The 27,964-nt window shown below is 35.3% G+C and overlaps 1 protein-coding gene across 2 annotated transcripts; it reads right to left on the bottom strand.

Annotated features, from left to right (window-relative positions):
- Positions 1-66: 66 nt before the first annotated feature.
- On the bottom strand, positions 67-27,964 carry LOC136818477 (uncharacterized; the record flags this gene model as incomplete). 2 transcript variants are annotated; one of them, XM_067074813.1, is given in 14 exon segments in its annotated part: positions 67-766; positions 1,769-2,026; positions 7,410-7,562; positions 8,294-8,373; positions 9,144-9,212; positions 11,115-11,203; positions 18,575-18,705; positions 19,581-19,635; positions 21,272-21,363; positions 24,171-24,228; positions 25,134-25,195; positions 26,875-26,990; positions 27,448-27,549; positions 27,873-27,964. In XM_067074813.1, coding segments are annotated over 14 exon segments (1,704 nt in total), but the record flags the coding sequence as incomplete, so codon positions are not given.

Raw genomic sequence — 27,964 nt, 5'->3', positions numbered from 1 at the left:
CGAGCCTTAATCAGAATTTAACACAGTTACCTGCCCTTGAATGCGCTAATGACTTAAATTGTTAAATTGAATGAATTTCTGTAAACATATTTCAATTATTCACAATAAAAATTTTCAATTAACAAATCGACGCACACATAACAGACTTTAATAACCAATGCCTCATAAAATGTACTGAACTTAGAAGTGCTCCATTAATCGACTTTCAATAGTTTGTTAAAAATTAACAGACCAGAAATGTCACATCTTTAATCGTCTTAATCAACGTAATCAATGTTCAACCATTGCACCATATTGTTGAAAGCAATGAAATAAATTAATAAAATGTCATACCTGCTATCCCGAACAAATGAGAAAACGTTACCATTTTTGATACTCAAAAAACCAGTGCTCTATACATTAAACTATCGTTTCAAATTTCAAGAAAAGCGCCATCTCAGCTCTGTCACCAAATCAGAAAAACGTTCCCGTGCTGCCCTGGACACCCAGCGTTCTTCCCCACGGCGGCGCCGCAATTTAGTGCATTTTCCAGTACAAAGGAAAAAGGAGAACCATGAATGTCTGACACTTCCTTCGAAAGTCAAGTTCGATTCGTCTCCGCTGAAATGCTGCGAAACAATGGATTCATTCAACATGGCTGTCTTTTCCACATCCTGATTGGCTGATTCATTTGATGCATTGTTATTGTTTAGTGGTGTTTCCATGGTGATAGAATCGTCCACTTGGTTGGTGTGGTAATGGAACAAATTATCGAATGTTCTTTCACCTAAGAGAAAAAGAGATGAACCTTCCGATGAACGGGACAGGTCTTATCCAGGACAGCATTCGCTATCTTAAGTTTGGGAAATCACTACGCTTACAAGTTGTGCACGTGACACATCGAACTGCTAGTGTATAGGAACTATACTCGAACGACTCGGGAGGACAGTTCATCCTCGCATGGTCGAACCTGACAAGTATAGCAACCACACGCACACCACAAAGCCAGGCTTATCTTCCACACTCTTGTATCAGAGCATGGTACCCAATTCCCCTCACATGGCATGGATTGACCCGGGCGAAGGTACATTCACTTGCCAAGCGGATCTCAGTACCGAGTGGGAATAGAACCCTGACCTCCTGTACGGAAGGCAAGACTGGATATCCACTACACTACTGTGGCAAAAACAAGAACAATATATTTGAAGATATATTTCAAAAATGAAAAACAACCAATTTTTAATTTAAATTCATTTTTAAAGATTAGATTGTATTAGAAATTTTCAACAAGGAGTACCGCTTAAGAGAAGGGTCTCACAGAAGAGACACCCTAAATTAATAAGTGAAATTTCACCCCTCACACATTATGATCATTTTGAATTCGTGATATTCATTACGTAATGTTTTTCGAGTTTAAAGCTTGAAGGGCCAGAGTAAAATCTTCAAATCTTTCCCAAACAAGAAAAAGGAAACCTTTGCGCCACACTTGAGGCGACGCGACGGATTTCAACTAAGCGTCTGTGTGAAAACCACGCGGGAAAAAATCGCTTCATTTCATTTTCGTCTCGATTCTGCTAGACTGACTCTAATCAACTAACAAAAAGGTCACGAAGGCTTCTTTTCAAAGGACTACTATAATTATCGATTATTAAGTTATATAAGACACACTTTCTAAGTCATTTCTGAAATCTGAGGCAATTTCTGAAATCTTATTAAGCTGTGTAGTGTGTAATGTTTGTTCTACACTAATATGAAAATTTTACCTAAATAACAAATAAAATTTATTTACCTATAGTTTGTTTGTCTTGTAAAGAATTCCCACTGACATTGACAAACTCCTCTTCTTTTTCTGCTTCATTCTCTTCTTCGTTAACACAACTATTCATTTCATCGTGATTTGAGTTCATCTCCTCTTCTTCTTTGTTCTTTCCTTTACCAATTTTCTCCATTCGTAGAATGCGTAATAAATTTTCACGATTTTTACCAGTGTGGTTCAAGAGGTAATCGAAACAGCTTTTACCATCGTTATCTTTGGATGTTGTTTGACCTACGAGTTTTGAATGATGAGAAAAATTATAACTTGGGTTTTCCACCTCTTTGTCAAAAATCATACATACCTTAATGGAACTAATTTCGCGGTAATTAATTTTAGCGAAAATTTGAACCCGCAAAATACAATTTTTTCCAATTTTATCGAAAAATTTGAAAAATCCCTAATAGTGGGGTTGTCTAGCATAATTTAAGGGAAAAAAAATAAGATCCAGCTGAAACTTTCTCCAGACCTTCTCTATAGGATGGTTATGTCTCAGGAAAAAATCCCCTAAAATCCCACAGGTGGAACATCCTTTTTTTTCCCCAGTCAAAACCCTAAGGGCAAAATTTTTTGAAAATTTCAAACTCATTTTCAGACATTATCAAGTATACCATTCGAAAGCTCTTGAAAAACTATATAGAAGACTTTTAAACGGGTATAGCTGATTTCATTACCTAACTCAAGATAATTCACGCAGAAGATGCTATATATGGTCAATTTTAGACCAAAATGTGGCGAAAAGTGGAACTTGCGCATGAAATATCTCGAGTTATCTCGAGTTTGGTAAGGAAATCGGCTATAACCGTTTAAAAGTCTTCTATATAGTTTTTCGAGAGCTTTCGAATGGTATACTTGATAGTTTCCAAAAATGAGTTTGAAATTTTCAAAAAATTTCAGCCTTTTGTAACCCGACCACACTATAAGAAAATGAAAAAAATAAGTCCAAAAAAACAGGAAAACCGGGAAAATTAAAACCCATGAAATTTTTATTCGACCACGAATATTAGTTCCCACGAAAATGTATTCCAATAAGATAAATCGACATTTGTACATCAATCATCACCCGTTCGATACAGAAATCAGCCTTACTCAGAGCTTTCAGTGAATATAAGTGAAGTTTTAATTACAAAAGTGGACCCTTAGATTTTACCTTACCTTACCGCGTCAATGAGTAGGCGCGATCTGGTCTGATTTTCCAACGTTTTTCCCGAACAATTTTTTGAGGCTTAATTTATCGGAGCAAAATTTCGTCTGGAAAATTTGGCCAGTTTGCACCCACATTATGGGGTCTTTAAGGTAAATAGAGACTCTATAATTTAAATTTTTGAAGGGGAAAACTTGTTCCGGCTGTCAAGAAATTGTACGGGCTGAAAGTGTTCAAAGCGTTGATAAAGGTAGTGCACGCCAAACTTGAAAAGAGCTTCGAGAAAAAAGCAATCAAGTATGCTCCAATGTCACAAATATTTTCCCTTTAGAGGAGTACTAGTCTTCGCCATTGTCGTACTGTAATCGATTTTTTTAGTTTCGAACCCACATGAACTTGGCATTTGAAAAATATGAAAATTTGAACAATTCAACGCCAAAAATAGTATTTGTTTTTCAGAAAAACAAAACAATTATACATTTGACGCCTTCAAGCGTTTGACCCCTTACCCCTTTTCGCCAGAAAATACATTTTAATTTTGCGTAAAGGAGCCGACGAAAACCAGACATGCTATTTGTTGGTGAGATACTTTGCGGTGAATTTTCCTCACTACGCAAATGTCTATTGTTTGAGATACGTCGAAAATAATTAAGAGTTTTTTTCCGTTTCACTGTTTAGACAACGATTAGAGATACTTGTGTTATTTAATTATAAATCAGAAAAAATCTTTTTCTTGAAGTTTCCTAAATTTTCATTTTCATTTCAAAAAACCCTTGAAAAATTTCTTTTCATGCCTCAAAGTGGCGATGGACAAACTAAATCAGTCTGGAAATTTTTTAAATGATTTTTAACCCCCTAGAAAGAGTATTCTATTGAGTTGAAGATTTTTTTTGGAGAAGGTAATCTCGGGTACCTAACAAGTTTGGCCCTTTAAATGCTTTTAACATTCCCGCCTGTTCTAACCTAGCAACCCAGCCCCCGCTCACTAGTACCATTAAGCCCATTCACATTATGCTTCATTTTTCACCCGTCAATGGGCTGTTAAAAAACCGTACGGGGGGGGGGGTTGGACCTTTTCAAGTCAGAAGAGAATTATTGAAAATGTATGGATACCCCTGGAAAATGGCAAAATTTGCAAAAACACCCTTGGAAAAGTTCTTTTCACACCTTTAAGTGAGGGTGGAAGAAGTAAAATCAGTCTTTTCCCCCTAGAAATTTCAGAATAATTTTTTACCCTCTTGAAATATTAAATAACACCCCTTGGAAATTTTTCACAAATTACCCTCTGGAAATGTTCGCCCCCCCCCCCCCCTGTATAGATATAAAATTGACCGGCCCATTGTATGGGATCTTTTGAATGACCCAATGCTTTGATTTTAGCAAATTATATATTGTTGAAAAGATTTTTTTGATACAGAGGTACTTTCGGGCCTCCTCCTTATTTTAAGTACTGGTGTGTAATTATCTTTCCCAAAGATCATTGCGTCAAAAGTTACGGTCACTAGAAGACAGTCCGTTGAAGTTGAAAACACCCCATTTATTACTGTTTTTGCTCTTCAACATTTCGATGTTTTTTAACACCTGTAAAATTTAGCGAGAATATCGCATACCAATCAATTACGCCAGTTTAGGTTTAGGCCAACTAGGGCCATGCAAAAAAATAAAAAGTCAAATGTTGAACATCTTAAGATAAGCAGTAATAAATTGTCCAAACGACTCATTATCGTGAAATGTTTTCAGAGAGTTTCAAAAATCTAAGCCTAAGGCTTATTAGATTATTTATTTGTTCTCATATAGTTTCAGCCAAAGTCAAAAGATTTTGGAAGCGTTAAAAAGCGAGAGAATTACGAGAGTACGAGACCTATAAGCTGAATTTCATAATGAAATTGCTTAAAAATTGCCCAAATTTCCCAAATTTACTAAATTTTCTTCACTTGAGTCTTCACTTTTTTGAAAATTTGGTTATTTCTTTTTCGGGGATTTTATTACCCCTCGTTTGCCAAAAGATTTCCTTAAAAGAAAGATTTTCAAATTTGACCTTGTAGGCAAACTTATCCCAACCTAAACTTAAAAATTACAGCTCCTAGTTGGAATTGATACAGAAAGAAAAAAAAAATTTTTCGTCAGTGAAAACTTCGACATCCGCCAAAAAATTTCGTCATTTTTTGCCGACTAAGTTTTCCTCTTTAGGGTGTCAGAATAATTTTTCGCCAGTGAAAACTTTGTAAATTTCGTCACTAAAAGTTTTTGTGAATTTTCCATTTCATTATGTTCCTATGACTCCTACGATTTTCAGGGCGTTTTCACCACCATGTTTTCAGAAACTAGTAAACAACACTACAACAACACAGGGGTGTTCTTGGCACTACAAATCCTCTCTTGTTTCAACAAGACAATGCGGCTAACCAAACATTTCAGTGGGAAGTTTTTTTGAAACGCATTCTTCTTAAAATACGCAACGATAAAAGTAATTGACACAGGATCATTTGACTAACCACTAAACTCTAATCGTTAATCAATCAGACGAAATAAATCACGTCGTTTTTTTGGCAGAGATTAGACAGGTGATTGGCAGAATGATTATGATCAACCTTTTGAACTTTTGGAATGTTTTTGATATCTAATTGGAATACTGCTGAATTGTACTTCTTACAGCAAAGGCAAAAAGCTCTAACTTTACACTTAAGGTAGTCGTAAACTACCGTAGTACACGCTTTATTTATAAGAATATTGTTTTTGCATTTCATCATGGATATTCTTTTGACTTTTTTAGGAAAATCTTCCTAACATATTCTTAGGGTATTTTCTTAGGTTAGGGTCTAAATTCAACCAAAATTTAACAAAAAATACACACGAAGCAAAAAAAGACATTTTGTGAAAATTTCTCTATAAATGCTGTTCTTAAATTTTGTTGCCTAATTCCACGATGGTGATATTCTTATGATATTCTTAATTTTTTAGCCATTTTCATCATGGACATTCTTATGAAGTGTATTCTTATAAAAAAAGCGTGTATTAAAATAGTAAAGTAGTAATACCGTAGTAAATAGCTATCGAAGAGGAGCCTCTGACTGTTACAGACTTACTTATTTACGTCTTAAAAATATTTGCTACCTGAACTGAACAGCATATTACAGCTAATAACCTTTCAATGCCCTAACAATTCAGAAAAAGATCCGCGAGTTTATACCCTTAAAGCTTAGGGACACGAGAAGTTTTTTTCCGTTGGTGCAATGCAACAAAAAAAGTGAAATCTCACTTTTGTCCCTGAGACAAAATCAGCCTGTCTTTTAGGCACTTCCCTCACATTTTGCCCCATGAAACAAAAAATGAAAACAGGAGACACCAGAAAGCGTTTTAGGTTGGTAGGATGGAGCATGTTGCATTGCACCAACGCGAAAAATACTTCTCGTGTCCCCAAGCCTTACAAAACATTCATCCAAATTATCAACCCTTTAATTGAAAACATTTCAGTCTGCTAATTGTTTTTATTTTTCCTGAACTTATGGGAAAATGTTTTAAACCGAATCTCAAATTGTATTGCGGATTATTTGGAAATATGAAAACTACTCCTCCGACCAATAAAAAACGGGATGATTTACATCTGAAAAAGAGAATCTATTAACACTCCCTTTGTCAATAACAATTCGAAACAAAAGCTCAAAATCACCTTACAATGTATTTGAGTTTTCAGCCATTTCATTGGAGAAACATTCAAATCACTGAGCTTTATATAAACCATGGAGGTAGTTTCTCAGTCCCGACTGACCAAGATTATTTTTTAACCAAGAGTTCTTTTGAAAGTTGTACTTTTCATCAAATATTGTAGTAGATGTAGTAGCACCGTTGAAGTTAATTTTCAACAGTGCAGTGGCTTAATTGTGGGTCCGCTTAAAAGAAACCTGATCAAAGATGGCGGATATAGTAAAGCTCCTGCACCTGCCAGCAGCCGAGTTAACCCTCCGACTAGTAGACAGCACCTTATTTCCTAGCCCATTGGTCCACTTGATTTTTTCAGTAGCGTTCTCAGGGGTGTCGGAAAATTTGTGTAGGAGAGCAGATTTTTATGACAAAGTAATTATCTATTCATAACATTAAAAGATAATAACTTCGTAACAAAATTACGCTCTCCTACACAAATTTTCCGACACCCCTGAGAACGCTACTGTTTTTGGTAGGCTGAATGGCGCGATTAAGTTGCCCGATAGTATATGGCAGTTCTCGATTTTGAACTTCAAGTGCTCCTAGCCTTCTTCGCTGAACTCAGCGTCTTCAAAAATTATCAAAAAACAAAGTTTAGTCAGAAGTAAGATCAAGGTCGTGATACCTTAGGATCCAAAAGTTCAAGAATGGTCCAATAAGGCTCAGACTATAGCCTGGAAGTCTATAAACCCTCCAAAATCGAAATATTCGATTACATTTAACACATAGCCAAAAAGCGACGTTTTCCGAACTTCAAATTAGTCTACTTACCTCCATGTTTGAGAAGGATACCAAGTGTTTTGGTTCGGTTGTAAGTCACTGCAACATGGATCGGTGTTTGGCCTGTTGATGAGCGAGCGTTTGTATCTGCACCGTGTTTGACAAGTAATTTAGCAAACACTTCACCAAATGGGTCGTCCATAGCTAAATGTGAATGTTATACCGAAAAATATGTCGTCGCTGTAAAATAAGACTTCCTTATGTCCATTTTTGACATTTTGAGGAAATAGCATTTTAAGTATTCTCATGTTTGTAGTATTGGACATAAGGCACTCTTATTTTACAGCGATGATATGGCTGTGTTCAAGCATTCGTTGGAAGATGGCTAGCAATACAGACATTAGTGCACACTTGAAGCGAATGGACTTTTATATAGTAGGGGGCCAAGCCTTGAGTTCCGTGACATTTTTTCTACGACCTAGCCATTTTTACTCTATTCAAAAGAACAGTATATTAAAATATATTTTGGAGAGGGTGGACGCGGATCAGGCCCGGGAAAACTTTTTATGACCAAAATAGTGACGCCATAGACAAAAACGCAAGGGGAAATAAGGGGTAGAGAAATAGCTTATTTTCAAAAGTCAAAATAAACGAAAATGATTGATACCATCTGAAAGAGCGTGAAATTCTGAGCAAAAAAATATATTACAACAACTCTCTGACTAAAAGACACAAAAAAATACAGCCGCCTGAAGTTCAAAAACATACCGACGTCAGTACGATCAAAGGACAAGATCTGACGTCAAATCGCAGTAGAGCTAACAATTAGCTGGTCTTAAAGCGTTTAATAGTTTAAAAATTGACACGAAAATAAGTGTCTCAATGAAATCTCAATGAAAGTAGACCAGTTTGGCGTGGCAGTATTCTTTGATTACCTGCGATAAGATGAAGAGCAGTTGAACCATTGAGAACAGCATTCACGTCAGCTCCCTCGGTAATGCTTTTTAGTGCTTCCCTGAGATTGGAAATGAGAATTTGATGGTAAGAAAGATATAAAGTCAACACCATTTCTATAGCGAAAATCCTCCAGTTTGAATCTCTGAGAATCCAGGGGGGGGGTCTTGCAGTTACTCCTTGACACTATGTGGAGTAACTGCAATTTTGGACATTTTCTACAGACACCACCACCCTTTGCAGTTATTCCATAGTGTACTAACTGATTTTACCCTCAAAATTGGTGTATACCACCCACAAAAATGCCAAATTTGGGAATTTTTTCACTGAATTCTTCATTTTTGATACCATTTTACTGGGTACGTCTTATTAACGACCGTTAAAGAGTTAAATATCTCAATCATTTTCCAAGTTTGTTAAAATATCTTTCATGCCTTGATTGAAGAAAAAAATTTCTGATTTTTTTTTTGACTTTTGAAAAAAATGTTTTGAATTTTTTTGCTTCCGGAATTTTTAAAAACCTAAAATTTTAAGTGAAAAATTGAAAAATGTGCTCACTTAGTACACCATATCCTACCAAAATCGACAATTGTGGGCTTAGGCACCACCCATGTTGCAGTTAGTCCACTGGTGGAGTAACTGTTTTCCCAAATTTTGGTTTATATACCACCACGGTAGTAATTGTCATAGTGTTTATATAATAACTGCATGACCCCCCCCCCCTGGGGAATCAGGAAAAAAAACATATTTCAGTTGTATAACACACCGTAACAGTAAAACTGTGTGTTCAAAAATGATTTAAAAAGTCTTTAAAAAAAGACTAATCCTTACTTTAAGTTTTGGTCGCGAATTGCTCGATGAAGTTTTTGGTCCTCTGATAGTTCTTCAATTTGCACTGACCTAAAATCAGCGCAATCGAGATTAAAACCAATAAACCAGCTGCGCTGGAAGCTCCGGCTTAAGAGATTAAAAGATGTGAAAGATGAGCTTGTTGAGTTAGTTGTGTTAGAACGTTGCCCACAAACTGCTAATCAGAACAGATCAGAAAGGCCAGTAATAATTCTATTGCAGAGCGAGTATGAGAAATAATCTTAACGAATAAAAAAACCAGCTGGAGGTTTAGCTCTTCTAAGTGATTACACATGCACTTTCTTGCCTAAAGAACCAACCCCACCCCCGCCCACTCATCCTCGACTAAAAAGTTCAAAATTGGAGCTAAAGGAGATAAACATTTAGAAGTCAATATCTCCAAGTTTTTGATTTGATTGTCCAGATAAAATTTCGGGGAGAAAAATAGCCTAAATTAGAGGCCACGGGCTTTTAGCAAAGCATTATTTTTTCTGTTGGGATAATACTTGAGGGAGAGTAGGATAAACCAAATAAAATGGTACAATAGTGTGTATGTAATAAATAGTGGTATATTTGGAAAAAACCTGTTTCAGGTTTGAAAAATCTTCAAAAGGAACGGTCGCCCCAGCCAATGAAATTACGACGAAGTCCAAAAATATCATTTTCAGTTATAACACTGTGAAAATTTCTCCGATCTTGTTCAAATTTACACAGGAATTGTTTTTTTGTATCCTTTACTGAATTCTCATAGTGATATGTTTGTAAAAAATCTGTGTCGGGTTTGAAAAATCAAAAGTCGAACGTTCGCCAGCCGTGATGAAATTACGACAAAGTCCAAAAACGATCATTTTCAGCATCCATAACACTGTGAAAATTTCTCCAATGTTGTTCGAATTTACACATGAATTGTGTTTTAATATCCTTTATTGAATTCACATAGTGATATGTTTGTAAAAAATCTGTGTCGGGTTTGAAAAATGAAAGGAACGGTCGCCCCAGCCAATGAAATTACCACAAAGTCCAAAAACGATCATTTTCAGCATCCATAACACTGTGAAAATTACTCCAATCTTGTTCAAATTTACACATGAATTGTTTTTTTGTATCCTTTACTGAATTCTCATAGTGATATGTTTGTAAAATATCTGTGTCGGGTTTGAAAAATCAAAAGGAACGGTCGCCCAGTCAAAAAATGATGAATACACAAAACAGGATCATTTTCAGCCATACACATAAAACACCACAAAAACTGCTCAGATCGTTTTCAAATTTGCACTGTAATGTTGTAATTTTAGTATTCTCTTTCGAATTCCAATGGATGTGTGTTTGAAAGTTTCATTCCATTATCAAGTTACAGAGTTTTATGGTTTTTTTGTGCGTCCATAAAACTAGAGACAAGAGAAGTTAGCCATATGCAAGATTTAAGCACTCGAGCAGCTGACGATTCATGGCCAAAATTTCTCCAAAGTCTTTCCACATTGTTCATGCATCAAACTTCTCATAAATCATGTCCAAAACATCATGAATAATGATGAAAATGATCACTATCTTTCACTGAGATTTGCAGCTAAGCCCACTTTCGGCAGCCATCTTTTTCTAAATACTTTCGCAATATTATCGAAATCCAGATAATCCGTTTTTATCAAATCGGAATAGATCATCGGATTAGATAAACAAAAAAAAAATGTCTTGACCGTCGTTGTTGTCGGAAGAGAGAATTAAAGGCTCCTAGGCCGGAGCAATAATTACCCTCAAGGCGAGGCATATCACAAAAACATCAGTTATTTTGAGTGCTTGTGGACATTTTTCTCGTGAGAAACTTTGGATTTTTCAAGAATCGTTTTAGATTAAATTGGATTTCCCAATAAGGACAAGTTTTTTTAGCCGGAAGGAAACTCCCCATTTGGTGAATAGTCAAACAAAGATGTTTTGGAAGAAGAATTTTTAATATACCTGTCGTTCGTTCGTGAGCAAGGTTCTTTGAAATCTGAACAATCCATATTTGGTCTGTTGATATGTTTTGGAGGATAGGGCTTCATCATCTAAACGCAAGCAGACATTCTTTAAATGACAGTTTTTACTCTTAGGCCGAGGGGAAGGGGTCACTAGGGTTGGGGAATGGGCAAGCTCGTAATGTATGAGCAAGCGAAATCGTCGGTCTTTCCAATACACATCAGATCTGAATCGGACTGACAAAACCGACCTTTAGAGAGACTTTGCGAAAAAGTGACCCTTAGAGAGACTTAGAAAGAGACCAAAAAAGGGGGAAATTCCATCCCTTAGAGAAGCTTTATGTTGTTTCTGAAATCCTTGGAGCTTTGAGGGGAAGTAAAAACCGACCCTTGCCATCCACATACACCAATCACCTATTTTTGACTTAGTATGCCCCCTTTCCCGGCTTAGGTGTCAAATAAAAGAAAGGGTTTTTGGAAAATTCAATTATCAGAGGGACATTATGGTTGGGTTTTGAAAAATATACCTACTTCTCAAGATAAGTTTAATAAAAGCTGGCTTCCTACACTAACTGGATCATGGGCCCCGGCAACGGGATGGCCATGCCCCGACTCTTTTGCAGATCATACTTAAATACCATACCAAAAATACCAAAAGTAAATTCGAACTTAAAATAAGCCGAATCAAATCATAAAAACTGTTTTTATCCTCCCAATTAAATAACGTTTTAGGGCGTTTTTAGGGTTTTAAAAAGTGAAAAATTCTCTCCGTGGATACATCTCATTTGCTTGAGAACCACGGCCTGATAAATAGAGTTTCAAAAAGTGTGAAACGAAACAAAGTTCTGGGGCAGAATTTTTGGTATATCCGCCTATTCATCTTCAAATTTGACGAGATCTTCTCTACATCAAAAAGGTCCAATTTGAAAGCCTAGGCCGGACATACGGTCACTATAAGATTAAGTATCTGATCAGTGAATATTATAGTGAATATAATATGTACTAGTTATCGCATGACTTCGAGTGCAATACGAGAAATATTTTACGAGTTCCGAGATTTTTCCGTAATATTTTTCCGAGCCTTTAGGCGAGGAAAAATATCGGTAAAGTCTCGGAACGAGTAAAATATTGAGTATTGCACGAGAAGTCATGTGATAACTAATTTATTGTCTACTCAAAAAAATTGTCCTTTTTTTGTTTTAAAAATTACTTCCGCCTTCTTCTGCTTCTGTGTAGATTCGAATGTTTTTATTCGAAAATCTAATTCGAACGTTAGATTCGAACAAAAACATTCGATAACTTCCCGCTGAAAATATTCACAGAAAAACAAAATAGAGAAACATTTTTCGATCATTTTCGATCCAGAAGTTTTGTTTTGAAGAGTTGCAGATTTTTCAAAAATGTATTTGAAAGTTTCTAGATTGATAATTCAAAATGCAGATGACGTACAGTATTGTTTCGATAGAGAGGAAACCCTCCATCATTGGATTAATCAGATTAATAACATTCAGTCTTTTTCTATGTTTTTGTTTCGATGACATGGCCATGGGAAAGAATAGCAGAGGAAAGGAAGTCCCACGATGGAAATGTATGCTTGTAATATAATGGTTAAAGAATAACATTTTTTCAACAGCAAAACAATTTGGATGCTTTCTTGATTATCGTCAAGCTCTAAATGTTTCGAATTTTAGAAGAAAGATGTACTGTAATGATTGTTGAGTTGAAAAGTCAATGACGTACGTTGTTGTCGAGAACGAGAATTAGGAGAGAACTTTTATAAAAATCACTCGTCATTTGGTTTAATACAAGACATTACACTTTCCTTGTTATGTTATGAGAAATTTTATTGGCAAATATTGAAGAATCTCAAGTTTTTTTGTATGCATTGATAAAAAACTGTTTGGTTATCACACGGACAAATTTGCCAAAAGTTGAAAATATTTGGGTCGTGTCAAGTAGTTTTATAATTAATTCTTTGTTCATCAGATTTTATTTTAGTGTCTTTTATGGAAGAACTCCAAAGTAAAAGTTAATCTGAACATATTTTTGTTGCATTTTTCCCTTTGATTCCCAGCCAAGTCCTGTTTTGTTTTGATTTTTCTCCCGCCGCTTACCCAGTCCCCCAAAGTCAACGCGGTCATATTTCCAGACTAAAGAAATATGAAATATCGCAAATATCTCGATGCTCTCGACCAATCAAAACGCTGATATTTTTTTGGGTCGGCAATAACTATGAATATTTCCTAAAATGTCTCCTCTGCTAATTAAGATTATTTAATAAGGATAATGTAATTTTCAAAAATCTTTGCATCAAATTTTGGTCTGAGAAATATAAGAATTATGTTGTACCGAAGGAGAAATCAACGATACTCAAGAAATCACTTACCCGCCAACAAGGGGCGGCGTGCGAAGAAGCTTAGCAGTAGAGATGTGGTCGACTTTTGATTACGCACGGAGCGAGCGTAAGCGAGCGGAATGCGACTCTTTTGGCAAACGCATGCGCGTAAGCAAAATTTACAAAATTTCAATGATATGCGGGTACTAAAAATGGAAATTCAGTTGTTTTTTTTTCACCTTTTTTTTCGTCTAGCCGCTATTCCAACATGTTTAGCCTCTGGAATGTTTCAACTTTAAAAATTTCGTGAAAATTAGCGTTTTTTAAGAAGAAGTCGTTGCAGTGTCAATCTTTCGCAAATTTAAAAACCCACTTTCCCTTGGAAAAAATTGACGTATTTTAGTTTTTTGGGACCCTTGGGGCATAAGGTACCTGTTGACCGCAAAAATTTCAAAATTTGCTAATTGACCGTTGACAACATTAGGGGTAAAGGGACCCACTGACGTCACGGGTTTGGGAAAAACTTAAAAATGCGATATCTCGAGTTTGAAGAAGAGTGGAGAGCTCGCTGACCCCTCATTCTATCGGGAATTTTATGGGGAATGAGATGAGAGGGTTTATAAGGCTTGAGTAGGACTTTTAAATTTGGCTGAAGTTTTAGTCATTTTCAGTTGATGACGTCATCAAAACAAAAAAAATGCGATAACTCGAGATTGGAAAGGAGTTTGGAAATGACTAACCCCTCTTTGTATCGGAAAATTTATCAAGAATGCAATGAGAGAGGGGTGTTATGAGGCCTTAGGACGACTTTAAATAAAAATTGGTTAACATTTGGGTAAGCAGCGTGAAAAAATCAAAACAAAACAGCCGAAAAGAACTGAACTCTCGGAATAAATAATGGAAAAACGTAAAAAAACTATTTTTTGATGAGCTCTTACTCCATTTTTTCCAAAAAGTCACAGTCAGTGAAATTAAAACTGATGAAATACATAGAAATTATTACAAAACTACTCGACACACACACGTGACACGATCCAAAGCAATTAATTCAGCTTTCGGCACTTTCGTTCGTTTCGTGAAAACCAAACAGTTCTTTTTATCAATGCATGCCATAAAGACTTGAAATTCTTTAATACTTATCAAGAATATTTTCCTTAACAAAACAAGGGAATTTCAATGTCTTTGATTAAACCAGGTAACCAACGAGGGATTTTTGTAAAAAATCCCTTGTGTCTCTCTCAATCCTCCACAAAACTCTTTGACTGTTCAGCATCAATTCTTCAAGGAAAATTCGACACGTTTACAGCTTGACGATAGTTGAAAGTCGAAAAGTTCGCCCCAATTAGTTTCTGTTGCAAAAATGTTGTTTCAGACTATTAATGGCTTAAACCAGTATGCATTTTCTCATCTATGCATCGAAACAAAAACATCGAAAAGTGTTATCAATCTGATAGAGAAACGCAACGATGAAGAATTTCTTCTCAATCGAAAAAATACAATACATCTTCTTTTTCTGTGTATAGTAATGTATAATCATTTCACATCTCTGAAAAAGCTGCTGCATTTATTTTGAAGTTCTGGATGACAAACTTTTTCTTTATTTTGATGTGCATAATTTCGGCGGGAACTTCAGTCGAATGTTTTTGTTCGAATCTTAAATTCGAATCTAACAAGATTTTCGAACAAAAACATTCGAAATTATCTACAGACCCGGAAGTTATTTTTCATTTCTTAACGTTGGAATTTTTGCTTTCTTTAGCTTTCCGAGTTATATTTGATTTTCTAACTCGGGAAGTTGTGCTTCCTTTAACTATCCGAGTTATTTTTCTTTTTTTAACTTTCTGTAAATAGACTAAATCTATTAAATTTTACGTTGAATAAAAAGGCTCGCCTCGCTCGTAAATTATTTCTCGTATTGCACTCAAAGTCATGCGATAACTATTACTTATTGAGTCTTCATTGGATTGGTAATCATCGATAGAATCTATCGGATCAATTAGAAATCGATTTTATTTCAGTAAAGTTAAAAATTTATTACCCTTTTGCGGTGACGACATTTAGGGCCAAAATGACGTCCTCATCACAAGATTCACAGTATTTTGAGTTTTGATTTGATCCGTTTTAAGTTGTAATTTTTAGATTTATGGAATTTTGGATTTTCGGAATTTGTTTGGGGTTTGGGATTTTCGGAAAAAGAGTACGTACGATATTCTTTTGAGCAGCGGATTTGATAGCCTTCACCTCTTCTTACATAACTAGTGTGGGCTTGAGGCGTCTATAGAATCATTTCGCTTTGCGAACACGAGACTCGTTCTCCGTGCGTAACCCCTTTTACGATTGATATTTAATGAACAAAAAATTCGTAAATTCAAGTTTTCGATAAAACGATTCTGACTCTTTGCACTCTAAAAAGTAGCCTGGGAATCCAAGCGTTAAACTTTGTTCACAGTCTAGTCTGATATTTTTATTGCTTGTTTAACGCTTGGCGCAGGTAATGCAGGCTCGAGCTGATTGGCCATCTTTCGGCGTATTAATTAGCAGTACTTTCGCGCGCATTTTGATAATTTCGATGCGCACGCATAATTTATGGAAAAAGCTGACTCTGCAGTAAAAAGGAAAACATAGATTCGTTTAGAAACAAAATGGCTGTTGACTGGATGTCTAAATACATGTGGCTGATGTTTTGATGTGGTTTTTAGTAGTTTTGAAAGTCTTTAGAGATTGTGACAGAGTTTTTATGGTAAGTTGATTATGTGTGTTTGCCTGGGTTTCCAAAGTTCAGAAAGTCTGTCAACAAGGATTCACACACAGACTGCTTATAACATTCTGTGTCAGACTAATACCTGCACCAAGCTCTATAATCTTAGAACTTTTTTAGGTGAGGTATTTTTTGTTTTTGCTAAGATTATGAGCTTGGATTCCCAGGCTATCTAAAAGCTGTCATCACGTTCATGCGTTCATGCAATCAAGGATTTATTATACACTGGATATACAAGTACCTGATTTTTGCTGATTTCTCATGTTCTAGCTATGTCCGCAGTAATGATATTATTGTTCACTCTCCTTCCCTGATTAAATGATTTTTCGAAACATTTTAATTGCGTTTTTTAACAAAAATCACTCATCCAATTCCCAAAAGAGACTTAAAATTTTCCTGTAAGAGTCAGATTCTTCTATTTAATTACCAATTATATGTCGTTATGACGTTTCAAGTTGCAAGAAAGATGCAAAAAATGTGTTGTGTATAAGAAATTGAATGTTGACACCGGAAATCTTCAAACTTCAGCCACAAAAAAACCACCTTGCCACAACGTGCCTCCAAAAGATTCTAATGTTTGTTACTTTTAGCTCTTGTGGTAACAGTTTTGAAAATATATTCCCAATTGAAGATTTCGTGTTACTATAAGCATTTTGTTTGATTTTTCTTGTCTAATGATGCTTTTCTCACATTAGATTTCACAAATGTATCCGGCTCAGGGGGGGGGGAGGTGGGTACAGAGGCAGGGTACTAACCCATAGGGTACTAACTTGATTTTTCATTCAATTTCTTTTTAGTACCACCCACCCATATTTAGTACCGGGTACTACTTCATTTTTGCTGTAAAAAATAGAGACACCACCCCCTAAAATCTTATATTTTACAGATTAGACCAAAAGAGAGGGTACTATGTTAGTTTTTTTGACTGAAATGGACAGATAATTCAAACAAACTATCATTGATTAAGTCAGAGGCTTTTGTCCTTTGATTTTAATAACACACTTCTTGACCATTTTGGAAGTTTTGTCTTCACAAAAATCAAAAATTTCTCAAAAGAGTAAAAAAAAGTTTCTCAATTAAAAAAATAATATTTGAAAAAAGTCAAAATATTACAAAAGACTACTTTTTTTATTGAAAAAGGAGCAAAACTCTGTGAAAAAGTACCCAAATAGTACCCTGTACTTGCTAGAAGAGTGAAAAATACACACCCCCACCCCTAAAGTAGTACCAGGTACTAACTTTTTTGAAATGCAAAAATAGACACCACCACCCGGCTATGGGTTAGTACCCTGCCTTTGTACCCCCCCCCCTGTCCGGCTTGGCATTTTAGCCTTACTTTCAAAGTTTTCTCCCTGGGAAGGTACGAAAAGAAAACGCTAGAGAACCTTTTTTAAATGAAATTATTAAACATTTTTTAAAATCAGATACATTCGAGCCGCCATGACAGTTGTCCTTTGCGGACAAAGCTAGAACATCAATTGTTTTCTTAAACAAAGGAAATACAATGGTCGCTCTCCACCGTTTTATGAGTCATTTATCCAGTGTCTCTTATAATTCCTTGATGCAATTAAAAGACCAAAAAAGATCGTTAAGACTTTTAACGACATTCTAACAACCTTTAGATTTTTGCATAGTATAAATAGAGGAGGTGGAATCTTGGAAAATCAATCAGACTCAAACAGTCAATCAAGAAAGAACAAAAAGCAACCAACAATCAACAAACAACTGCGCTTTCTTGGATTTTATAAGGTTTCATGTGCCAATCAAATTGGTGTGTGTAAAAATAGCTCTTTAGTTAAAATAAAATGCCGAAAACTTATAAAAAGTCCAAACAGTTTAAACGAAATCCAAACATGGCGCTCCCCAGGGGCAAAATTCGAAGAAAGAATGTTGCCGATGACGACCCCTAGGTCATAGGAAATCTCGGAAGAATTTTAAGATATAAATATTGTGTTAATTTTTCAACACCCTGTGTTATCAACTTATAAGCAAAAAAAGTGACACCTTGATAACGAGATATCAACAGCTGTTGACCATAAAGAATTTTGAAATGCACATGCACCTACAGTCATTTCCAAAATACTTGGCACAAAAGGGAAATTCCCCACGAAATTTTATAACCTCAAACAATTTGTAAGTGCTCTAAACTAGGTTGCAAAGGTAGAGTCTTTAACTCTGAGTTTTAACGCTAGACTTAAGACTTGGTCCAAGGATCCAAAAGTTCAAAAATTGACATTCTCGCTCGAACTTCAATTTTCGAAAAATGGTAAAATAGCCAAAATTGCCAATATGTTATGGCACTGATTGTAATAACCCTTGTTGCATGGATTGACATATCTGGAGGAAATAAAGTGGAAATTTCAAAAACCTGTGAATGTATTTGACCAAGTTTCTGACACTGTTTACAACCACAGGTTGAATCTACCTCTGACGTCACATAAGTTGATGACATCATGCTTATCATTGTGTAACTCCCTGACGTCATAAAAGAATCGAATTCTAAAATAAAAAGTAAAATATATATGATTGGTGATGAAAAGAGTTGATTAATATTTGTATCTATCGTCAACATGAAAATATGAGCAATCTGATTGGCTAAAAACTCGTACATAAATGCTGTATTTCATATTGCACCATACAAATACAAGACCACGTTCAAAAAGGAGTCTGGTAAGAAGCCCATTAGGGCCAACACCTTGAAGTAGAAAAAATATTCCGCGCTTCTATATCAATCATTTTTCAATTTGTTTTTCTTCCCGCTAAGGGTCGGGAAATTCAGAAAATCAAATTTCAGTGCCACGAAGGGTTGGAGTAATGGGAAAATAAAACTTTTTACCCCAAGAAAGATCGAAATTTGGTCAAAATTGGTCAAATTTGTCCCAATAAGGGTCGCAAAATAATGGTCGCAAAATTCACAAAATTTTCCTTTGCTTTCTCTTTTTTAGTCCCGGTGTAGTTCGAAAATCGGGCGGCACTCCCCCGTCAGTTCGCAGCGCTAGTACCCCCGGGCTACCCGGAGATAACTATTACGTATTTCTTGATTAAAATTTCGACAAAATCCGAGGAAAACAAATTTCAAAAGGTATTCCTGTGAATTTTAAGTTATTTGTTTACACGATATTTATGATGTGCACAATTGCAATACATCACGGACCCAATCAGTAGCGTAGACAGGAGGGGCGCAAAATTTGTGTAGGAGAGGTGATTTTTATGACACTGTAATTAATTATTATATTTCGATTCCACGCGTGCAAAAATTTTGAGAAATTCTATAGTTAGTTCTGCTTTGTCAGCATAGAGGGGCGCCTCTTTCTTATATCATAAAAAAGAACATCTTTAGCGTGAGAAAAAACGTAAAACCGATACTTTCTTACCAGAGGTGTTATTGTGGGATGCTTGCCCATTATTCTTTTGACTGAGGGAGTATCGCTATAAAATAATTAGAAATTAATCCATCGAGATCAAATCTTGTGGTGATTGCTAAACAACCATAATAGAAATCAAACGGAATAACTCAAATGTCGTACATTTCAGTCAAATTCGACCATAGTCTTTTTTAGGGAGTTTCTAAACATCGACCAGAAATGGCGACCACGACCAGCGACCACGACCGGCGACCAGATAAATTTGGGTTATCGAGTTTACCTGCTCTCTCCACCGTAGAGGACATCCAAATCGAGTCCTGATGTGACTTTCAAATGAACCACTGAGCACGTGGCTGAGAATTACTCTAGCTAGAGAATACTAAAAGTGACTTTTGACGTTACCAGTCATTTTCTAGACAAAGTGACACTTTTTGACAAAAATATTGACAGGGCACTTAAGTGTTATGCCTGTAAACTTTATTACACCAAATATTTTAATTGTACCGAATGAGATGCCTTTAGTATGAATAGATAGAAATTGTCAGTAGGAAAAAGCTGGGAAGGCCAGTTTTAGAGATATCAATCTCATCAATTATTCTATTGTCCTTACATTGTCAAAATGACTTATTTTGAGAGAATAATGATCTGATGATCAAATATAAAGCATTCTAAATAAATTCCAGCACAAATTTTGCCACTAATTAATTTGATGCCGAAAATACAAAAGGATAGAAATTGACACTCTATTCAAGCTCCAAGAGCGTTGAAATGGTTACTCTGCAGGTTTTGCACGTGGCTTTATGATTACTGTAGGTGAGACAGGGGCGAGCTTTACTGGGGCTTTACTCTTCAATCCGATAAATAAATTATCATAAGAGAAAGACTCTACGGTGGAGAAAGAGGAAAAACTCGATAACCCAAATTTATCTGGTCGCCGGTCGTGGTCGCTGGTCGTGGTCGCCATTTCTGGTCGATGTTTAGAAACTCCCTCTTTTTAAGTTATTATATTGCACCCAAAAGCTTATGTCGAACATTTCAGTCAAATTCGACCATAGTCTTTTTTAAGTTATTATATTGCACCCAAAAGCTTATGTCGTACATTTCAGTCAAATTCGACCATAGTCTTTTTTAAGTTATTATATTGCACCCAAAAGCTTTATTTAAACATCGTTGGCGTCAAATCACTACCTCAATAAACTACAAAAGTATCAAATTTTAGAACAAAAAAATTAGTACTAGTAATAACATGGTTTAGAGGGGTTTTTGGGATTAATAACCCCGAGGTTCATTGAAAACATTTCAAAATAGCCCGAACGTAGTGAGGGCTATTTTGAAGTGTTTTCAATGAAACGAGGGGGTTATTAATCCAAAATCACCCGAGAATACCATGTTATCCTGCGTTAATTATATGGTCAAAAAAAGAATTGAAGAACACTCAATCGCTATTCTTTTCGAAACTTATAAAAACATTCGAAACTATAAAAAAACATTCGCCTGACACTCTTATTTTGATTGGCTTAAAAATCTCGTACGATATTTTGTTAACCAATCAAAATATCGTACGATACTTTTCTTTCAACCAATAGAAATTTTTGTTTACATCAGTGCGATTACAAAAAAGCGGGGCTATTACGGATTTATCGCCCCGCTTGTCCTTTACAAATCTAAGCTAAATGTAATCAACCATATAATTAATCTACCGAATTATTCAAGGGTCGTCCAGCTATATTATGCTTTCCATACATTCTCTTCTTAATCTTGTTCTGAGATAGATGACATGCAACAGTTCTTTCTACAAAAAAAGGTTAAGAGGTTCTGTTAAAGTAGATTTCTGCCAACCTGACTGTTTGCCTTTCTGTTTGTCTATTTTTCTGAATATCATGCTTCGAATATTATCATATTTATGATATGCACCACTGGAGAGTCTTCTGATAACTTTTAAAATTTTCCATCCAATACGTCAATTAAGGTATGTGTTCACCTTCTTGACACATTCTCTTTAATTGATCATATCTTTAGAACAACAAATTTTTATATATCAAAAGTATATATTTTCTGAAAGCCAATAATATTCTCTTTCTAATGGTAAAAGTTTCAGCTGAATTTAAAAAACTGGGCAGGATATAATTAAAATCTTAAGAATTTTAACCTTACCTACTTCAAAGAAGTTAAAGTCACCCATAGCTTTTGAATTTTGAAAAAATAATTTCGATACTATGTTCTCAATAGATTGAACTAAAAAAGCATCTTGGGATTTTTTTTGGAATTGACTTTAACTCTTTAAGTCCTAAATTCTGTAAAAATATCGATAAACAAGCAACGTGCTGAATGGACCTACCTGATGATGAAAGTTAGAAAGCAATGCGAAAAGAAAAATGAAAAAAATCAGTCAGAAAATATAGCGTTTAGCGAAAATACACAACGCAATAAATTCATCATTGATTGTTGATGGGGGGAAGGGTTGTAGGGAAATGATAAATAGGAAGTTGTCAATAATGTTTTTGTGTGAAAAACATAGAAATGTAAGGAAAAAATCCAATGAAAATCTGCAAAAACGGCGATTTCCGGCATTTTCAACCGGAAAAATGTTTTTCTCAAAAATCGAACTCGGCCATGTTTTGAGCATTGCGAATACGCATCTTTCTGCAAAAAATCAGAACAAAATAAAAATGAAAGTTCGCGAAAATGTCAAAAAACGGGTTTTTCCGGCATATTTCAGGCATTTTCCGCCGGAAAAAAATTTTCTCAAAAATCAGACTCGGCCATGTTTTGGGCATTGTTAATACGCATATTTGAGCAAAAAATCAGAAAAAACTAATGATAAAATCTCGAGAAAATGCCAAAAAACCAGTTTTTCCGGCATATTTCAGGCATTTTCGGCCGGAATTGAATTTTTTTCGAAAATCGGGCTCCGTCACAATTTAGGTATTGACATTTTGCATCAGTGTGCAAAATTTCAAGAAAAAATATAAAGTACAGCTCAAGAAATTCAAGAAATATAGTTTTTCCGGCGAAAATCGGCTGTTCCGGCGATTTTTAGAAAGTTCCGGCTTCAAAAATCAATTTTATTGAAAATTGAAACATGCTTGATGGTGGGCATTGCTATTAATAATGTTTTTGAATGAAAAAACAACCAATTATATGAAAAAAGTCCAATGAAAATCCAGAAAAACGGCGATTTCCGGCATATTTCCGGCATTTTTGGCCGGGAAAAATTTTTTCTTAAGAATCGGACTAAACCATGTTTTGGGAATTGTTAATACGCATCTTTGAGCACAAAATCAGAAAAAACTAATGATGAAATCTCGAGAGAATGCCGAAAAACCAGTTTTTCCGGCATATTTCCGCCATTTTCGGCCGGAAAAATTTTTTTTTCGAAAATCGGGCTCCGTCACATTTTGGGTATTGCCACTTTGAATCATTGTGCAAAAAATTTGAAAAAACTAATGAGCCGATCCCGAGAAAAGCTGGCAACAGACGAACGAACGAACGGACGAACGAACGAACGAACGGACAAGGGTTAATTTAAAGGACTACCTTAGGTAGGTCCAAAAAGTAAATTTAAATGTGATTTTTTCAGTTATCTGTAAATTGAGGAAAAATAACTAGGTTAGAAATAAAATCCTAAGACACTTTTTAAGTTTGATCTTTTGGGAATCTCATAAAAAAAGAATGAAGTCGATATCTAAATGCTATGGGTGACTTTAACTTCGTTAAAAGTAGTATGGTGTGGTAAAATTTCGTTTTTTTCTACATCAATTTGAAATTTTTAACGAGATGATTGCTGTTTATTTGAGTAATCAGTGAAATGTGTCAAAAATATTACTATTCAATAGAGGTTAGAATAAACATCAGCTGAATTCTCTCTTTTGTCTTTGTTGTTTCCGAAAGAGACAATTATTTGAGTAAATAATCCATCATAAGACGAACTTTGTTTTGAAATTTAAATGGTTATAACTCTGGATCAAAAAAACATTTTAAGATCGCGACTTTACCAAAATGAAATCCAGTAACTTTTCTTCCACTTTGACTGAAAAATTTTTTTTTGACAAAAAATCGGAAAAAAGGTGTACACATACCTTAAACAATAGAAAAAAAGACGTATTGGGTGGAACAAAAACAGAAAAGTTTCATAATTTCGTGAAGTCATTACAGTAGTGCATATCGTGAATACCCCGAAAATCATTACACATGTCTGAAGATGACAGTTTGTGCAAATGATGACCGCTCCTTCTCAGTTGACGTTGTTTCAACGCTCATCTGACGTTCATAACGTCCATATAACGTTAATTGTATGTTGAAATAACGCCGTAGCTGAGTACTCAAATTTGATATGAACATGAATCAAAAGATTATTCAAAGTATATCGTTTGCTTACTCATCAATTTTAATTCACAAGATTTTCCACATTGGATTGATGTGGAGCAAGATTGGCCAGGAAGAGGAAAAGAAAAACAGTTTTTTGATTATATCAGCATCACATAACAATATGAAGTCACTGTCCTGATATGAAATATATGTCAGATATGAAACGGGAACACTTATGTAAAAATAAAACCTTTAAGTTTAAGTCTTAAGTCTGGAACACAAGATTTTTACCTTTATTTCGGACATAGATGAGCATCTCGATATCTTTTGTTGGTGGATGAACTACCTCCTATGGTATCAGAGAAACAACATTAGAAATAGCCTGAATATTCAAGCTGTAAATTATTTCCTTATTTTGATGTTTCTTTCTCACATCTACCTAAATACTAGTCTGGAGATCCATACTCTCTATTCAAACTTACGACACATACTCAAAAATCCCATCTACTCAGCGAGTGTGTGATATTTATAACCCAGTTTGAATTTGTTTACATTTGGTATGAATTTCGTGCCAAAAAAGCCGTTGATAAGGTTAGCCAATCAGATTTAAGCACTTCCAATCAAAACAATGATATCACATGATTTCAACAATTATTTAACAGCCATAGAATTCTGCGACCAGATTTGGCATCTAAAAAAATACCCGGCTATACTCTGTTATTTCTATATTATTATTAGTTTTAACTAAATGCTATACTTCGAAACCACACGAACAGAGTAGACGGGTCTCCCAGCTACCTAAACACTTGTTAACGCATGATTGGATCATTCTTAGTTTCGCACTGTAATTGAATTGGCGAATTATGCATGCGCTGCCTTTCGATCTTAGAATGCAAATCGATTTAGCAAGTAAGTACCATGCAGTAAAGAAGAAAAACATCAAAAATTAAAAAAAAACTTATGTTGAATATCCAGGCTACATTAGAAATAGAGATTTGCTGATGAGAAGGTTTTCAAAGTTGGGAAACCGAACCACACTGTACTTTCATTTAGAAAATCGACATTGTAGGAGGAAGTCAAATTTCCTAGGCATCTCTCTGATAACTATCATTTTGAAATTCCAGCGTCCAACAAGTACTAAATATCTTCTATAATGGAACAAATTAGACTTCCCGTTCGAGGGGCCAAAACGAGAGTTGTCCCAGGATTTTACACTTATTTTGTTTAAAAGAACAGAAACTTTTAGTCTCTTACGCTTTTGGATCCGCTGCAACAAAGAAACCATTGATCATTTTCCTTCATATAGACGCATTGACCTGCGAACAGAAGGTAAAAAATACCGGAATCTGATTAACAAATATCAAGAAAAATCTTTCGGGGGTATCAGCCAGGTTACGAAAGTTTCATCTGTAAAGTTGCCTGAAAAATCATTTTTATTTTCGAGCCCAAAAGTATAAAAGAAACATCTTATACCAATGATTCATAAAGTCCTACGATACATTTCAGTATCATGAACTTGAAAAAGACACGTAAGAGGTCGAAATATCGTTAAAAGAAAAATGTGTTATGTTTTATTTTGATTTCATTACCATTTGTATATTTATGAAAAAATTCCTTCGGATTTGGAAAATTTGGTCTCGTGAGTTCAGATTCCACTGGAGCATCAAGATGAAACAGGAGCCAAAAAAAAGAGCCCATTCGCTTTTAGAAATGCACTATTTTTTTGCCTACCACGTGGGAAGTACAATTCCGGAAACAGGTATAATTTGGTAGAACTAGAGTGAACCAAAAAGGTATAGCCGAAAGCTGCTTGAGTCCAATCTCATATGTAAGATTTGATACCACCTATTCCCTAAACAAGCTGCGCGGCCTGCTTAGTTTTGATATACAAACGCTGGATTGGAAATAATATTAAGAAGAATCTAAAAAACAAAGAAAGTGCTAGATTCAATCCATCATCCGAAATGTAACGCAAATTTTAAGGCTTCACTTTTACTTGCTTGATGAAAATATAAAATTCACCTCTAGTCCTTCAGGCTTTAAACTCAATGGCGAACACTTAAAGCGAATGAATTCTAAAGTCTATTCACGATAAGTGTGCACTCTTTTTTCATTTACTTATAACTTTTGAAGGAATTCTTCAATCTTTATAAATTTGGTATCATTGGAAAGATATTAGTTAGTGGAACAATTTGAAATAAAAAAATCTTTAAAATGATTCTAAAAATGAAGATGAAAATGAAGAAGAAAAAAATGAAGATCTTGTAGAAACGTGCTATAACTTTCATTTTCACTGGAGAGATTCTTTGATCTTTGGAGGTCATCACTGTGAAAAATTTCACTAATATATTTATTCAATACAACAGTGCCGTAGGAAGCATTTCCATATTGGGGGGGCTGAAGTTTAGTGACCATGGTTTGGCCCGAGGGGGGGGGATTTGAAAATTTGAGCTCTTGATTACTTGAAAATGCACTCAATTGTGACAAATTATGACAAATTAAAAAAGAAAAACTTTGCATTTTGCAAAATAACCATTTTTGAAAAAATTATTGGGGGGGGGCATACCCCCCCTTGGGGGGGCAGTTGCTACGGCACTGATACAAAGTTATGATACACAGTTAATAAGTGATTGACCCCAAAAAACAGCAGAAAACAGCGCTTTTAGACGTCAATTAGCTTATAACTTTGTTTGATATCTTTTGACTGAATGATTATTTTTGAGAAATTTTTTCACAGTGATGACGTTCGATAATCAAGGTTTTACTTCAGTGAAAATGATAGTTATAGCACTTTTCTACAAGATCTTCATTTTTTTCTTCTTCATTTTCATCTTCATTTTTAGACTTCTTTTGAAGATATTTCAAATTATTCCACTCGCAAATATCTCTCCAACGATACCAAATTTATAAAGATTGATGAACTCCTTCAAAAGTTATAGGTAAAAGAAAAAAGAGTGCACACTTATCGTGAATAGACTTTAGAACAGTTACTTACTTTGTTCATAGGTAGTGATACATGTCAAATTATAAAAGTACTTTCGATTTCGTTTTCCAAATGATGGTGTAAAATCTGTTTCTGGGTATACGATGGAGGGAGTTCCGCTCTCCGCTCTGAAAGAATTAAAGTAGTTAGCCTGTCCGTCCTGGGTGGTACGCCTCGGGCGGTATTTTGTAGATCATGCGTGTCTTTTTCTAGCCTATACTAGACGTCACGCGCGAGATTAAAAATCCCGGTTTTTCCCGGTTTTTAGTGAGGTGCTCGCTAGTCTTTTTCAGGAAGAAGAGTTAAAAATAATACTTGAGACGAGACTGAACTTTAGTTTGTTCGAAAATTATGACTTTTTAAATACCCTAGGAAGCTATACGACAAGATTTAAGAGATACAAGTATGATAGGGAGACACTGACGCTACCCTATGGGCACGCAACGTCTTATGAGCATCCTATGGACGGCTTTAAGACCTTTGGACGTCCTAGAAACGTACATTAGACGTCCAAAAGACGTTTGTGCCCATTGGCTATGACTTCTTACAGAATAAAACAAATTATGATGAACGACTCCATTCTACCTTTGAAACTGTATGATCAACACATCAGCATACTTCTTCATAAAGGTTTGTGATGCTTTCCATGAGGAGGAGTCGATGCATGATGGACATACACCTTGGTGCCTAAATCAACGATCAAAATCGGATATTCTTAACTTGATTTTAAGCCTAAAAATGTTCTTAACATGTTCTTTTTTTTCCACCATTTTGTGAGTATCTTTGCCAATTTTCATAAGGAATCGGGTGTAAGAGTCCGCAAAGCCTTAAAATGTTCCTAACTTGTTTTTAATATTTTGACCATCGAAACCTTAAAAAAATTAGCCCTAAATAAGATCAGCATATAACAATGCGAAGGCTCAATCAAAGTGCGCAAAAAAGACCAGCCGAGAGTCAAGGACTTATGCTCATAAAGAAGGATTATCACTGATTATCACTGAGAAAAATACCATTGAGCATGGTGAATCATGCATTCAGCCAACGTCAATTTGTTGAGAGGTGTATTTGTCGTCATGGAACAATCGTCAACTGTCTTCAAAAC

Source organism: Clytia hemisphaerica, unplaced genomic scaffold, assembly GCF_902728285.1.
Source record: "Clytia hemisphaerica strain Z4C2 unplaced genomic scaffold, Clytia hemisphaerica genome assembly, whole genome shotgun sequence".
NCBI classification, from domain to species: domain Eukaryota; kingdom Metazoa; phylum Cnidaria; class Hydrozoa; order Leptothecata; family Clytiidae; genus Clytia; species Clytia hemisphaerica.
This window is presented reverse-complemented; position numbering and strand designations above follow the sequence as displayed.